Here is a 16061-nt window from a genome sequence, read left to right on the forward strand (position 1 = left end):
ATTTGAATGCCAAAAGTGCAAATGACCCAGCGTAAGTCCGCACTGGCCCAAAAGGGTGGGCCCAACCATATGCGTGGTGTCAGAAGATTGGTACCAATAGCCCAAAGTCGGATGAAGTGTGGGTAAACAATCATTTTTAACAACTGTTATCAAATGCATCCCCCTCCGTCTTAAAATAAGTATCACCTTACCAAAAAATTTATCCCAAAATAAGTGTCATTTTAAGAATTCAAGACAAAAATTAGCGAATATTTTCAACTATGCTCTTAGCATTAAAGAAGTTGTTGTCTTTAATATTGCTAAATTCTCAAAAAACATCTACTCTGATAAATAGGAGTAGTTTAGTAAAATCTATATTGTATTTATTGATTTCTTAATGGACATAATTTTGCTAACATGATACTTATTTTGGGACGGAGAGAGTATTAGATATTACTCCCTCCGTTCACTTTTACTTGTCCATTCTGGACTTTGCACACCCTTAAGAAATAATAAATGAAGTGCATATCTTACCATGGCTTGTTATGGATTTGAAAATGATTTGGAATGAGTAATTAATGCTAAGGGTGAAATTTTTTTTTATTTTTCTCTTGATATAAAAGTGGACAAGTAACTATGAAAAACTATTTTTGAAATAGTAGATAACTAAAAGTGAACGGAGGTTGTATTTCAAAAGTTTTAGGAGTAACATTTAGCCACTGTTTTGGAAAAAGTTAGAGATTGATTTTAGGCATTGGCTTTAAAAAAATTTCAAGTACTCCTTATCTTGGAAACGTAGTTCCCTTTTCTGCACTTCTTCAAATTTAATACTCGCAAGTCGCATGCATTTATGAGTTTAATTGGACTGAAATAAATTTTTAAAAAGTAAATAAAAATATTTCAAATTTTATGGTTTTAAACTATATATATATTTCATATATCAAAAACGTTATTTGAATTTTATGATCTTAAATATGTCAAAATCTACTCCTATAAGAGAGTCTCACTGAAAGTAAAATGTGAATGGTGAAACTAAAAATCTACCTTTCTTAAAACAAACAAAAAACATATAAATTGAAATGAGATAGCAACCTGCTGATCTATTTAATCTCAGTCCTGAAAATAATAATAAATCGTCAACAAATTACCAAAAGAAATGAAAAAGAAAAAAAAAGTTATTTCTAACCAAAAATAGCTCAACCATATTACACTCCCATTTCCTCTTTTTCCCGTCGCCAAATATTTCTTTTTAGAGAACTGCCAACATCAAAGGCGCGAACTGAAATTGCGCAAAAAGTTAAAACTCATCTTCACCGCACACACATATATATATATATCCAACGCTCCAAATCACGCCGGCTCATCAATCCTCGCACCTCCCCAACTAACCAATAATATCTCACCTCTTACCCCTATAAATACATAACCACTAGCCCCAAATCAAAAACATCACTTCACCCTTCAAATATCAATTCCTTTCATATTTTTCTATTTGCAAAATAATGGCACCAAAGGCAGAGAAAAAGCCAGCAGAAAAGAAACCGGCAGAAGAGAAGAAAACCACCGTGGCTGAAAAAGCTCCGGCAGAGAAGAAACCAAAAGCTGGCAAGAAACTCCCAAAAGACGCTGGTGAGAAGAAAAAGAAGAGGGCTAAGAAGAGTGTTGAGACATACAAGATCTATATCTTCAAGGTGTTGAAACAAGTGCATCCTGATATTGGCATTTCTAGTAAGGCTATGGGGATTATGAACAGCTTTATTAATGATATTTTTGAGAAGCTTGCTCAGGAAAGTTCTAGATTGGCTAGGTATAATAAGAAGCCTACTATTACTTCAAGGGAAATTCAGACTGCTGTCAGACTTGTGTTGCCTGGAGAGTTGGCTAAACATGCTGTTTCTGAGGGCACAAAGGCTGTTACCAAGTTTACTAGCTCTTGAAGATTGGATCTGAAGTGTTATGGTTTACATTGATACACCTTAAAACCCATATGGTTCTAATATTAATTCCCAACTTTAATTTTTTCGGAGTGTAATGAAAAGTTCAAAGTAGTTGACAACTTTTTGAATGATGGGTTTCTGGCATTTTTCCCTAATTTTATAGTTCAGTTCGTGAATATAACCTATAGCTCTGTTTTGAGTTTTCAAAATTTATGCTGCAAAATTGATGCGCCCTTTGCACTTCTGGTTTTAACATTAGTTTCTAACTTTAATTTGTTTGGAATGTAATGAGTAAGTTCAAAGTAATTGAATGAGAAGGGTTCTAATGGCATTTTCCCCAGTTTGATTGTTGAATGCTCTCTGCTTTGAAGAAACTAATCTGATAGTCTCACTCCCACAGCAACTACCATTAAGTAGTATTTGATGAAAAAATTGAATAAATTTACAAATAGAAAAAGATTGAGCTGCAAATAGATGGTTGCAAAGATTGATCCAACTAATAAGAACTATTCTCATAAAGGTTTTTTCCTGAATTCATGTTATACAGCAGGCTTTGATATGAACTCAACATGCGAGCCAAACGGGTCCTTAACTTCCTTATTAGTCTGACCTTGTGGCGAAGATATAAGTGAACTTATAACTAATGATGCATGACAGAAATATACACTAATCAAAGCCCACAGAACCCTCCATTCGCTTCTGATTTCTATTACTTGAAACTTCCCCTTTTGATCAAGAAACTGTTTTCCAGATGCTATATATATATAGTTGTCTTCCTTATCCATTGCGTACTTGCATTGAATATTTTATGTAGTACCTTTCTTGACCATCGTTCCCTCTTTCATTTTCAACAAGAGAAGAGTTCACTGCGATCATAAATCTTCCTTGTTCCCCATTCTCTTAAACCTCTTGATTATCACCGCTTACAACTTACAAGTTCGTGTGAGTTATATCACACCATCTCTGCTTCAAATTTGGTCTTTCACAAGGACGTTTTTTAGCGACGGGGAATTCCTTTCTCCTTGAGTTCAACATGTCTGATCGTTTATACAGATGCAGTATCTGCCATACCCACGTCGCTCTCTCCAAAGATTTCAGCCTCAACTACTCGGTAATCTTTTTTCTGCTCTTTCTTGACAATTGTTGTTCTCAATGTCAAATTCTTGAATTCCGATTTATTAGTAATTGATTAAGCACATCAGATACGTAATGTGCATATTCATCATATTTGCGAGCTAACATAACCTTTGCTTCTCTTGAAAAAATGATGGCTGTGATTATTAGATATTTTTAGGCTTAAATGCTTTTCATCAAGTGCCGCCAACATTCTTCTTTCTTTTTGCAAGAATGTGCAACACAATCTATTCATACCTCTATAGGAAAGATGGACAGATTGATCAAGAAAATGTATACCCAATTAGTATTTAGGAAGTAGATAGATCTTGTAATGCCTACGATTTATGCGCTTATTACTCAACGTTACAAGTTTTCTAGAATGATCAGAGTAAGCTTCATAATACTAGACTAGCCTGAGTAGACTCCATTAGTAACTGATGCAATGATATATTACTATGTAGATAATTCTTACTTCAATCATCTCACCGCGCCATGTTTTTTCAGCCTGTGACAGGGGTGACTGGAAGTGTATTTGATAAAGTGTAAGTTTTCTTAGTACAAATTTCTTGGGATAGTTTAATAGAAGTTGTCTACATAGGTCGAACTAATCTGCACGACGAAATATGCAGGGTGAATGTGCATGTAAACAATGCAAAGAAGCAGAGGCAACTTGGTCCTCACACAATAGTAGATGTCTACTGTAATAAATGCCAGAATCTAGTTGGATGTCAATTTGTATGATACCAAAAATTCTATGCCCCAAATTTGTTTAATTCCGTCAATGAGCAGAATTATCTGACATGAAATCTTCTTTTTAACCCTTTTCAGATTGAAGTATTTAAAGATGATCCAGTCGCAAGAAAAGACATGGTTATGTTGCATATGTGAGTTTACTATGCTACAAACTCATGTTTTCATATCACATGACGTACTTGATCTTATGTTTCCTGTTATCCTTTCACAGGTGGAAGCTGCAGGAAAGGAATAGAAACCAAATAGAAGAAGCAGCAGAACCTGGAGCGAATGCAAACCAAATAGAAGAAGCAGCGGAACCTGGACCGAATGCAAACCAAACAGAAGAAGCAGTGGAACCTGAACTGAATGCAAACCAAATAGAAGAAGCAGCGGAACCTGGACCGAATGCAAACCAAACAGAAGAAGCAGTGGAACCTGAACTGAATGCAAACCAAATAGACGCAGCAGTAGGACCTGGAGCAAGTGCAGCAACCGGAAAGCCGGTATTGAAGAAATATAAATCTATCAATGCTATCATAAAAAATTCTCGCTAGGAGATCTCTTGAAGAAATGGATTGACTTCTACAAAAGAAACTTTGAATGCCCTTTACTTTGTATTTTTTCCATACTTTTCATAGGCTTTTCACATTTCTTCTATTGATATATGTACCCTAATATCCCACGCCCATGATTGAACAAGAACAGGGGATTCATACACTAGCTTCTTGTTGCTTAAAAAGGATTATAGATCAGTTTAATGTACTGATACATATTCACTGATGTTTTCTGTTGAAACTGTGATAATATAGTTATCAAGCTTCACGACTAGCTCTTGAAGATCTGATAGTTTTTGGGTTGATTGAAGGTTATGTTTGTTTAGAATTAGGGTTTATTTTGTATTAGATGGTATTTTACTATTTTGTTTTTGTTGTTGGTGAACTTTTGGATCATCTTGATCCATTCTGTGTAGTTCAGATTTGGAATATAATGCTAATATAGTTCTGTTTTAGTCGTAAAACTACGGTACTTTTAATGCCATAATTCAAAATTCTAGAGAAACATTTTTGACACAAAAAGTTATTTCCTTAATTCTTTTTAAATCCTGCATATACATAAATTATTTTTGCAGAAAAATACGTGTGAGATTATTCCAAGTTATATATGAAACATCTTATTTAAATCACTGTATGAGAACTTGAATATGGAATATAAACTTGAAAATTAATAAAAAGATGAGAAAAATATGAATAAAAAACTAATGAAAAAAAGAAAAAATGTCGCATGTTTCGTTTATTTCTAAAAGGCCTTTTATGTTGCCTTTTATTTCTTAGTATTTATTGTTATTTGTTAATGAATATGTTGCATAAAAACTAAAAATGGAACGTGATTAAAAAATAGAAAATTAAAAGAAATGAAAATAAATCAATTAAAGACATCCATCCCTTATTTGTATACATCTTCATCCTACCCTTCTTCCCCTCAACTTTAAAACATGGAGCCTCCATTTCTTTCGTTCCACTTCCTCTAATTCTCTTCACCTTCAGTTTAGCTCATGTATTCGCTTGAAGAATATCATTCTGTAACATCCGTGAAAGTGACGAATTTGTGGAGAAATTCCAACGTAGAGGTATTCGATCTTGTCTCTTGAATGACCAATATGTTGATGTCATAGGAATTTGCTATAGCCTGCATGAAGTTCGGAGATCACCCTATTCGCCAAAAGATGTATGTATGGACAAAGAAAAAATTATCGTCGTCTAGAGAACCTCTTCATTGTCGTCAAAACTTTTCATTTCCTTACTTTAAAAGAACAATATAAATAATCACTATATTATTAATATTATATTACTTCATAAGACAAGAGAAAAGAACCAAAGAATGAGGATATAGGTTGCTCGAACTTTCAAAAAAGTCGTCAGATGCGTATCGAATCTTCCAACAATTTAGATGAACCAACACGCATCCAGTAACTATTTTGAAGAGTCCGAGTAACATAAGATCTGATATCATCATTTATATTGCAAAATTCGCTGAAACCCAAATAAATTGTAATGAGTAAAATGGATAAGATATTAATTGAAATAACCGAGAATTTCTTTTTGCAGCATGCTCTAAATAAAATCTCTGTATGGTTGCGTGACTCAATGCTAACAACATCATGATTGGCAGAATCTTTGGCTTTATGTCAATACTGCCTCGCCGCATTGCAGCGACCTTCTGACGGATATGTCCTTCAAGGTAGGATTATTTCATTTCTATATTTACTAGTTATGTGAGGCCCGGGCTTCAAGATATAAAAGTAGATATTTTAACTAAAGAAATATAATTTGTGTTAGTACAAGTGTACAACAACAACAACAACAACCATATACCCATCAGTAGTCCACAAGTGGATAGTTATATGAAAGCAAAATTTTCATTCCACTCCTTTAATATTTTAACTTCCATTTTGATGAAATTATTTAATTCAAATCAAATTTGGAACCAGAATTTGACATTATAACTTATGTATCCTAATTTTCTGAAGTTATTTAGTTCTAAATAAATAATCTATACATAGTTAATGAACTTTTAAGACAAATACATAATTTAACTTGTGCAGCACACGGAGCTACTCCTCTCTTAATTCGGGATTAGGGGTTCGAACATGGATATGAAAAAAATCTTTGGAGGAAGCGCTCCCCCCGAATAGGCGCGATGCAGTGCGAATTATCGGATTAATTGGGCTCAAATGCGGATATCGAGCACCAATCAGAAAATCAAAGAACGTGAAAAATGAGGTAGAAGGTTCGATAGCTTTTGAAAAGTAGACTTTAAAAACAAAAACAAAAAAATTGACTTAAATAAATAAGATTAGGACCTAAAAGTAATTAATTAAAAAGTTTTAAAAAAATTTGAAAATTATTGTGAGGACTACAAAAGTCCCGTTCGATAACTTTGAAAAGAGACTTTAAAAACAAAAAACAAAAAAATTGACTTAAATAAATAAGATTAGGACAAAAAAGTAATTAATTAAAAAGTTTTTAAAAAATTGAGAAATTATTGTGAGGACTACAAAAGTCCTCACATTTGCTCTTATATTAAAAAAACAAAAACAAAAAAATTGACTTAAATAAATAAGATTAGGACCTAAAAGTAATTAATTAAAAAGTTTTAAAAAAATTTGAAAATTATTGTGAGGACTACAAAAGTCCCCCTGGGTTCGATAGCTTTTGAAAAGTAGACTTTAAAAACAAAAAACAAAAAAATTGACTTAATAAATAAGATTAGGACATAAAAGTAATTAATTAAAAAGTTTTTAAAAATTTGGGAAATTATTGTGAGGACTACAAAAGTCCTCACATTTGCTCTTATATAACAAAAAAATTGACTTAAATAAATAAGATTAGGACCTAAAAGTAATTAATTAAAAAGTTTTAAAAAAATTTGAAAATTATTGTGAGTGACTACAAAAGTCTGCGTTCGATAATTTTTGAAAAGTAGACTTTAAAAAAAAAAAAATTGACTTAATAAATAAGATTAGGACATAAAAGTAATTAATTAAAAAGTTTTTAAAAAATTGGGAAATTATTGTGAGGACTACAAAAGTCCTCACATTTGCTCTTATATAATATAGTAATATACTACTATAATTTATTTCTCTAGAGCATTTTTACAGGTGTAACGGTTCCTGGGAAAACAAAGCACTTGGAATGATAGTCATGTCTTTTCATCTTTGACGCCCTCTTAATTTAGATTTTAGTTTTTTTTTTTGATAGAGTGACTTAATTTTTTTTCAGCTAATATTTTAAAAGGAATATATAAGAGGAAAAAGAAGGTAACCTTTTTCTATAATTATGGTGATTTAATGTGAGTTATGAATATTATTAATCAATTAAGAGTAGAAGTTATGAAGATGAAGAGGTGAGTTATAGAGATGACCTTTTAGAATAAAATGATTAAGAAAATTTCAAAAAAAAAAAAAAAAAAAAAAAAAAAAGATAAATAGGATCCTTGGCCAAAGAGAGGTGCCACATCATCTTTCTATTGCCTAGCTTTATATTATATATAGATTTCTTTTGTTTCATTATGTTATGCTTTGAATTGATTCATCCAAAAAAATCTTTTGGTTTTGAGATTAATTTGTAACAGAACATTTAGCAATCCAATTATTCAAAGGTAGAATTAGGGACAAATGCCAGTTCAAACCTTCATTAGAAAACTGTCAATTACTTTTGAACTTTTTGTTGCATTCCAAACAAATTAAAGTAGGCATTACTTTAAATAAATTCACCGTCTGGTTTTCATTGAATTTCATCTAATTCAACCTTTGACCTATTGGATTCCTAACTCCCCAACAGCAGCTACAATGAATTAGTACTTGAGGAATATGATCCTTCTGTGGTTCTGTTTTAGTTCTCTAAATTTCTATTGCAAAATATTATGCTTCAAATTAATTCACCAGAAATTCCCTGTGGTGTTGACATTAATTACTAAATTTAATTTGTTTGGAATGCAATGAGAAGTTCAAAGTAATTGGCCCCTTTTGAATGAGAAGGGGTTCTAATGGCTTTTCCCCCTATTTCTACCTTTGAATAGTCTGAATGTTGATTGCTCTCTGCATTGAAGAAATTAAGCCCTTAGTCCTCACTCCCCAGCCAGCTATACCATTAATCAGTATTTGGTGAAAAAATAGGATAACAATTACAAACATCAAAAGATTGAGTTGCAAATGGTTGATTCTTAGCATTTGAAAACTTGAAATCAACCACCTTTGAATAAATTTGACGAATCGAAGTTATTACTTTACAAGGATAGATGGATGGAAAGATTGATCCATCCACTACAAAAGTGGTTAAAAGTTATTCTGGCTTAAAAACAGCTAAAATAAGCCAATCCAAACAGGCTCTAAGTTTTCTTCCGGAATTCATTTTATAATAGCAAGCTTTGATGTGAAGTCAACCGGCGAGCCAAATGGGTCCTTAACTCCCTTATTAGTCTTACCTTCTGACGAAGATATAAGTGTACTTATAACTAATGATGCATGACAGAAATATACATTTTTAATGAAAGCCCACAAACCTCTCCAACCTCTTGTAATTTCTAATACTTGAAACTTCCCCTTATCATCAAGAAACTGCTTTCCAGATGCTATATATAGTTGTCTTCCTTACCCATTGCAATATTTGCATTGAATATTTTATATACCTTTCTTGAACATCGATCCCCCTTTCATTTTCAACAAGAGAGGAGTCCACTGATTATAAAATACTCCTTGTTCACCGTTCTCTTAAACCTTTTCATCTGCTCTTGAGTTATCACCACTAATTACAATTACGAGTGTTACAGCATCATCTCTGCTTCAAATTTTTTCTTTCACAAGAAAACTTTCAGGGATGGGGAATTCCTTTCTCCTTGAGTTCAAAGTGTCTGATCGTTTCTACATATGCCGTATCTGCCAAACCCACGTCGCTCTCTGCCAAGATTTCAGCCTCAATTACTCGGTAATCTTTTTGCCTTTCCCTTTTTCTCCCTTTCTTGATAATTGTCATTCTTGAGTCAAATTGATTAGCTCTATAATATTTGAAAGAACTGTAATAGTCTTCCTGATTCATTCAATTCTGATTTATTAAACAAAAGGGTATTTAATTAGGCAATTCAGATGCGTAATGTGCATATATTCATCATGTTGACGAGTTTGCAAAGTGGATAATCTTTCATCTTATCTTGAAAAATGACGACTGCGATTATTAAATAAAAGTTTCTAGGCTTAAATGCAGTCCATGCACAATGAATTTTTGTCTGTCTAATTCCCCCTTTCTGCTTTTGCCGTTCATTTCATCAAGTACCGCCAACAATCTTCTCTTTTTCCATTTTCCAAGAATCTGCAAGACATCAATTTTTACGTCTACAGAAAAGATGGAAGGATTGATCAAGAAAATGTATACCCATATAGAATCTAGGAAGTAGAAGTAATATCTTGTAATGCCTACTATTTGTGGGTTTTTAAACACAACGTTACAAGTTTTGTACTATATTTAATCACAGGAGTAAACTTCATACGACTATGCTAGACTGAGTAGACTCCATTAAGTGACTGATGCTGGTGCAATGATATCTTATGCAGATAGAAATAACAGTCCATATTTCAATTATCTCACATTCTTGGTATGTTTTTCAGCCAGTGACGGGGGTGAATGGAGGTGTATTTGATAAAGTGTAAGGTTTCTTACTACTGATTTCTTGGAATAATTTACTGAAAGTTGTCCATACAGGTCAAACTAATCTGCGCGATAAAATATGCAGGGTGAATTTGCATGTAAACGAAGCAGAGAAGCAGAGGCAACTTGGTCCTCACACGATAGCAGATGTCTACTGTAACAAATGCAACAATCTGCTGGGATGGAAATTTGTATGATACCCAAAACCCTATGCCCCAAATTTATTAAATTCCTTCAATGGGCAAAACTATCTGACGTGATCTTTTTTAAAAAAAAAAAAAAAAAAAACCCCTTTCAGATTGAAGTATTTGAAGAGGATCCAGTCGCAAGAAAAGAGATGGTTATGTTGCAAATGTGAGATTTGTATGCTACAAACTCATGCTTTCATATCACATAAAGTACTTATTCTTATTTTTTTCCTTTAATCCTTCCACAGGGGGAAGCTGCAGGAAAGGAATGGAAACCAAATAGAAGAAGCAGTGGAACCTAAAGCAACGAGGAGCATCAGTAATTGAAGAAATATAAAACCACCATAGAAGATTCTTGCAAGGATCTCTCTCGAAGAAATCAATTAACTTCTAAAAGAGAAAATTCGGATGGTCTTTACTTTGTAATTTCCATACGTTTCATAAGCTTTTTCTAAAAGTGAAAATTCGGAGTTTCCTCTATGTACCCTGATATGGCACTGCGACGTTCCACACCTGAACAAAAGAAGGGATTCCTACACTAGTTTCATTTTTACTAAAAGGGGGTTATACACCAGTTCTAAACTACTGATACACAATTCGGCGATGTTTTATGTTGAAACTGGTGATAGTATTGTTATCAGGCTGCAAGATTGTAGCCTCTGAGTACGAATTTAGTGCTGTTTAGCATCAGTTATTGTATGAAGTTGCAACTTTGATTGAACAACACTAAGGGATTCATCCACTAGTTTCTTTTTGTTAAAAGGGATTTATACACCAGTTTAAACTAGTAACACACAATTCGGCGATGGTTTCTATTGAAACCACGATATTATTGTTATCAGACATCACGACTGTAGCTTCTGAAAAGGGATTTATACTCTGATTCTATGGAATCAAAATTTCATTCCTAAACTCCATAACCAGGATGACCCATTGTAGTCTATTCAACTTGGCTTTATATCCTCATATTTATCCCGGTTCTTTGATCTGAACCGCTATGTTTTATTTTCGTGAACCTGATGAAGCTCCAAAACTGTAACTACACCACTCAATAATCAAGGATCAACCTGGCTCATAAGCATATTTTCCTGCGTTCCCAGCCTTGGTCAAATAGATTAAACATGAAGGCGTTGTATTGGGGAGCCAGGGGTTGCCTGTAGTTAAAAGTATTTAAAAGAAAGGTACCAAGAAGGTACACTAAATTACATCCGAAACAGACAGACCCTACAAGAATAACGGATTACAATTTTCCAAGAGAATCCAAAAAGTCCATATGCTGATCCATGTTCTCTAAAATATTCTACTTACACCATACGAACAGATTGAGCAGAGGTTCTTGACTCTGGAAATATGATTCGTTTTATTCTCAAAGCAAGCACTGTTCCTTTCTCTCCAAATAGTCCAGAAAATACACAAGGGAATTCCTCCAAAGTTGCTTCTGGCTCTTTGTTACTTTCTGCCCTTGCCAGCTCTCCAATAGACTTCTAACATCCGAAGGCATTACCCAAGCTACACGACACAGGCTCAGTATAAGTTCCCAACACTGTTTAGCAACCTTACAAAGTTACAATGGATAAAGAGATGATTGACTGATTCCCGCTCCACTTCACATAAATAACACCTGTTGCTTAAATTGTATCCTCTTCTTTTGCAAATTATTGGGGTTGCCTGTAGTTAAGCAATCATCATCTTAAGACTAAGAATGAGATCTCTTTACTAGCATCATTCGTGCACTCTAGCAGTTGCTCAACCAAAAAGTGGTCAACTGATTTACTCCCTCCTTTCCCTTCCCCACTAATCAAAGGAAGATAGGGTGTAGTTGTAGAGCTTAAATATCAGTATTTCAGGCTGAGCAGGGCAGACTTCGCATAGTTTTCTATACTGTCCCATCTTTCAAAAATATAGGCCAGCTTTCTCAAACCCAAGACCAAAAATCAAGGCTTACCTCCTGGGAATTACTAAAGTGAAGATCGATGTCTTCTTCCAGAAGAGAATTTTGTTTCATTTCTACCAAGTGATACATGAGATTGGAGTTTTATTTGCTAAAGTGAAGATCAATGTCTTCTTCCAGAAGAGAATTTTGTTTCATTTCTACCTGGTGATGCATGAAGATATAGCTAGCAGCTCTTCATTTGCCTATGTGCTATCTCTACGCACAAATTAGTCAACTCACATTATTACAGTTACATACATGGCTAAACTAGGAGTACTGATTAATTGATCACCAATGATCTGAATGGATAATGTTGATCTGAATCTCCACACCGGAACCAATTGATCATGCTGATCAAACTGTAGAACCAGCTTATTACAAAAATAGAAACTTTCACGGATTGCCTCACTAAAGGACATATGCTTTAAAGACTAAGTGCTATACTTCATAATTGTATAATATTTTTTTTTTTTGGGTGTTTTGGCCTTTTGGGATTTACATTGCATATTAATACTTGAGTTTGGAATAAAGCAACTGACAATGAATTTCTTATATGTTTGAGCTCTCTGGTACTACCAATTACTGCGCTAATATTGTTTTCAGGCTTCATGATTGTAGCCTCTTACTAGGGGGTCTAGTATTGTTCAGAACCAGTTAACTGTACAAAGTTGCAACTCTGATCCTCCGGAATCTGAAGTTCACTAATAAACTCAATCAGAATTACCCATTATAGTCTATCCAACTTGGCTTTATATCCATATATATACCACGGTTCTTTGATATTGCATCACTATGTTATATTTTTCCTGACCCTGATAAAGCTCTAAAACTGTAAATATACCGCTCAGTAATCAAGGACCAACCTGGCTCATAAGCATATTTCTTGTGTTCCCAGCTCCTGTGAAATAGATTTTTTTTTTTTTTTAAATTTTTTTGATAACCGAGAAATTCATCTAGAGCCAACCCCTTGGGCCAACTGCAGCCTACATAATGGGGGGATGATAGGCCCACTCCTTGACCCTTCCCCACTTGAATATTGGACTTAGTTCGCTTGGCACAGGGCTTAACTTGTGACCTAAGACACAAGTCCCTTAACCTTTGCCAATTGGGCAAACCCCTGTGGCAACGTGTGTGTAATTGGACAGCCTCCGTCAAATATATTAACAGGAAGGCATTGTATTGGGGAGTCTGGGGTTGCCTGTAGTCAAGCAATTCTGCATCTTACGACTAGGACTGAGATCACTAGCATCATCACTCATGCATTCTCCACAAAAAGGTGGTAGACTGATTTATTCCCTCCTTTCCATTCCCCACTAATCAAAGGAAGATTAAGATGTAAATTGCAGAGCTTAAATATCAGTATTTCAGGCTGACTTCCATAGTCACTATAACGTCTCTTTCAAAAATATAGGACAAAGATTTTTTACGTGTCAGCTTTCTCAAACTCAAGACTATAAATCAAGACTTCCCTCCTGGACTAAAATGAAGATCGATGTCCTTTGTTTCAACCTAGTAGTAAACAAGATTGGTGTTTTATACACTAAAAGGAAGTGAAGACGTAGCTAGCACCTCTTCATTCGCCTACGTGTTATCTCTACGCACAAATTAGTCAACTTGCATTATAAGAGTTACATAGATGGCATAAGCTGGCAGTACTGATTAATTGATCACCAATGGCACACTTGACGAAATCTCAACTGTAACAGGATTAAATGCACAGAAGGAATAACGTCAAACTTCTAATGTTAACAAACAGAGAATTTCAAACATTTGCCTTCCAACAGCAAATAAAAGCCAAATATCCAGGATTCAAGTTTATGAAAGATTAGTTTGATTCATGATAACTAGCATCAAAAGATTATTTTAGAAAGCACAATGTGAGGATAGAACTCTACACAGTGCTGAATGTAAAGACATACAATTCTGCAGATCCAATGTCATCAAGATTTAGATGATGCCCCTACTTTTCCAAGGTCCTCAAGTGCCTTTGAGATTTGCTCCTCCGTCAATCCCTCCAGTCTGATGCCCCTTTCAACTCCCAAGTCTATTAGAATTTAAAAAAGAAAAATACAAGAATAGAAGGTCATACCACAGGAACAGGGTAAAGATCACTTAAAGCAACTTGACTATACCAGATTTGAAACGAACTTTGGCCCTAAATAAAACTTCATCAAATTTGTCCATAGAAGAATGTAGCAAACATTTGCATGGTGTCACATAATTTGGAGAACATCCCAAAGTGGAAAGAAGGACATAAAAATTAGAACGGATTGAGTATTGCTCATGAGAAAACGAGACAATTCTACATGCCTAGGAAACCCAACCACTTGTGAGGTCCATTCACTATACTCAAATCTTTACAGTCACATAATTCCTTCATCCTTATTATGCAATTTATGAGTCAGACTTCTATCAATCCCTTATCTTGATCAAATATTAATATATCATTTACCAAAAGTTTACTTATAAGTTTCAATTAAGCTGGAATATAAAGGAACTTGATGAAATGTAACAAAAACAATGAAAAGAAGGAAAAAAAAACGAATTTTTGTGAAGTGTCTACTCAGAAGTGCCTAAAATATTAATCGTGCATCAAATTATTCAAAGAAGCACTTCAATTAATTGCATTTAGCGCCCGATTAGAACTATAATCAAGGAAACCATTAAGAAAAATAAGCACAAAAAATGAAAAGATAATTACCATATCTAGCCCAAAGCTGAGGCTCAATGGAAGTGGCCTCACGAATCAAAATAGGTAATTTGGGGTTATGGGTCTTGAGATCTCTGTAGTTCTTCTCAATAAACGACCTATATAAAAGATTAAAAAAAATAAAAAAATTACTTGTTATTAGATTTATCTATCAATCAATCAACAACATCTTAATCCCAAACGAATTCGAGTATTTAATAATTCACTGGAGCATTTGCTAATTACTTAGGTAAATGAGTAAAAAAGAAGGTAAAAACCTAGTGGCAGCACTTTCAGGTAATGATGGAGAGAAAAGGATGCGTAGCTCTTTGAGGTTCCGAGATAGATTTGATCTCCACGCCATTCTTACGCACAATCTTCACCTTCAACTATTCCCTACACTTTACAAAATTCCTCCTTTTTTTTTTTTTTATCCCAAGTGTGGACCAGTTTTTCTGTTACTGGACTTTCACTGAGAGTCAGTCCATTGGGCTAACGGTGGCCCTTTTCATTGGGCAATTCGCCCTTCTTTTGGGGTGGTCTTTAAATTTTGCCCCTCATATTTGAAATCTTTAAATTTTTCTTGGCTAAAACTCATAGGTTAGGTTCGAACCCACACGCAGTCAAAATTTTAAAAAAATTCGCAGGGCAGAGTTTAAATTTCGCTATGCCCCAACAGGCATATACTTGTTAAGGAATTACCAAAGTTATGCCGGACCGATACTTATGCCTTATGCACTTGACTTGGCATAAGTATGCCGGGTACGCGCATAACTTTGATAATTCCTTCACAAGTTTATGCCGGATCCGGCATAAAAGTTTGCCCATTAAAAGTATGCCCCACCGCATAACTTTGTGAAGGAATTACCAAAGTTATGCGGATCCGCATACTTATGCCTTATGGGCGTACTTAAGCGTAAGTATGCGGCCGGCATAACTTTGATAATTCCTTCACAAAGTTATGCCGGGTCCGGCAGATAAAAGTTTGCCCATTAAAAGTATGCCCCCATGGCATAACTTTGTGAAGGAATTATCAAAGTTATGCGGACCCGCATACTTATGCCAAGTCGCCCATAAGGCATACGAGTATGCGGTCCGGCATAAAATTTGTAATTCCTTAACAAAAGTATGCCGGGTCCGGCATACACGCGAACCAAACCTTGTCTTGCGATTTTTTTTTTTAATTTATGCTTGAGCGGGGGTTCGAACTCAGAACCTCATGATTTCGGCGCGAAAGCTCAAAGTTGCAATGCGAAGGGCAAAATTTAAAGACCAGCAATATGA

The 16061-nt window shown here is 34.5% G+C and overlaps 4 protein-coding genes across 4 annotated transcripts; 3 read left to right on the forward strand and 1 right to left on the reverse strand.

Moving 5' to 3' along the window:
- Positions 1-1416: 1416 nt before the first annotated feature.
- LOC132052829 (probable histone H2B.1) lies at positions 1417-2047 on the forward strand. Its single transcript, XM_059444522.1, has one exon. The coding sequence runs from the start codon at positions 1482-1484 to the stop codon at positions 1914-1916; it is 435 nt and encodes a 144-aa protein (XP_059300505.1). The 5' UTR covers positions 1417-1481; the 3' UTR covers positions 1917-2047.
- Positions 2048-2192: 145 nt separating this feature from the next.
- LOC132052828 (uncharacterized) lies at positions 2193-4697 on the forward strand. Its single transcript, XM_059444521.1, has 4 exons — positions 2193-3574; positions 3662-3767; positions 3861-3916; positions 3997-4697. Exons 1-4 carry the CDS (start codon positions 3525-3527, stop codon positions 4319-4321), a joined length of 537 nt encoding a protein of 178 aa, XP_059300504.1. The 5' UTR covers positions 2193-3524; the 3' UTR covers positions 4322-4697.
- Positions 4698-8980: 4283 nt separating this feature from the next.
- LOC132052830 (protein yippee-like At3g11230) lies at positions 8981-10935 on the forward strand. The gene is made up of 5 exons (XM_059444523.1): positions 8981-9250; positions 9928-9965; positions 10053-10158; positions 10266-10321; positions 10404-10935. Exons 1-5 carry the CDS (start codon positions 9143-9145, stop codon positions 10480-10482), a joined length of 387 nt encoding a protein of 128 aa, XP_059300506.1. The 5' UTR covers positions 8981-9142; the 3' UTR covers positions 10483-10935.
- A 2879-nt stretch (positions 10936-13814) lies between these two features.
- LOC132052831 (NADH dehydrogenase [ubiquinone] 1 alpha subcomplex subunit 2) lies at positions 13815-15201 on the reverse strand. The gene is made up of 3 exons (XM_059444524.1): positions 15056-15201; positions 14790-14896; positions 13815-14132 (listed from the first exon to the last, which is right to left on the reverse strand). Exons 1-3 carry the CDS (start codon positions 15139-15141, stop codon positions 14029-14031), a joined length of 297 nt encoding a protein of 98 aa, XP_059300507.1. The 5' UTR covers positions 15142-15201; the 3' UTR covers positions 13815-14028.
- Between the last annotated feature and the right edge of the window lie 860 nt (positions 15202-16061).

This window comes from Lycium ferocissimum, chromosome 4 (assembly GCF_029784015.1).
Source record: "Lycium ferocissimum isolate CSIRO_LF1 chromosome 4, AGI_CSIRO_Lferr_CH_V1, whole genome shotgun sequence".
NCBI classification, from domain to species: domain Eukaryota; kingdom Viridiplantae; phylum Streptophyta; class Magnoliopsida; order Solanales; family Solanaceae; genus Lycium; species Lycium ferocissimum.

Coding starts and splice junctions, on each gene's coding strand:
- LOC132052830 (XM_059444523.1), top strand. CDS start 9,143: ATGGGGAATTCCTTTCTCCTTGAGTTCAAAGTGTCTGATCGTTTCTAC. Junction 9,966..10,052: donor GGAGGTGTATTTGATAAAGT/GTAAGGTTTCTT, acceptor TAAAATATGCAG/GGTGAATTTGCATGTAAACG. Junction 10,322..10,403: donor GAGATGGTTATGTTGCAAAT/GTGAGATTTGTA, acceptor ATCCTTCCACAG/GGGGAAGCTGCAGGAAAGGA.
- LOC132052831 (XM_059444524.1), bottom strand. CDS start 15,141: ATGGCGTGGAGATCAAATCTATCTCGGAACCTCAAAGAGCTACGCATC. Junction 14,897..15,055: donor CCTGAAAGTGCTGCCACTAG/GTTTTTACCTTC, acceptor TCTTTTATATAG/GTCGTTTATTGAGAAGAACT. Junction 14,133..14,789: donor TCAGCTTTGGGCTAGATATG/GTAATTATCTTT, acceptor AAATTCTAATAG/ACTTGGGAGTTGAAAGGGGC.
- LOC132052829 (XM_059444522.1), top strand. CDS start 1,482: ATGGCACCAAAGGCAGAGAAAAAGCCAGCAGAAAAGAAACCGGCAGAA.
- LOC132052828 (XM_059444521.1), top strand. CDS start 3,525: ATGTTTTTTCAGCCTGTGACAGGGGTGACTGGAAGTGTATTTGATAAA. Junction 3,575..3,661: donor GGAAGTGTATTTGATAAAGT/GTAAGTTTTCTT, acceptor CGAAATATGCAG/GGTGAATGTGCATGTAAACA. Junction 3,917..3,996: donor GACATGGTTATGTTGCATAT/GTGAGTTTACTA, acceptor ATCCTTTCACAG/GTGGAAGCTGCAGGAAAGGA.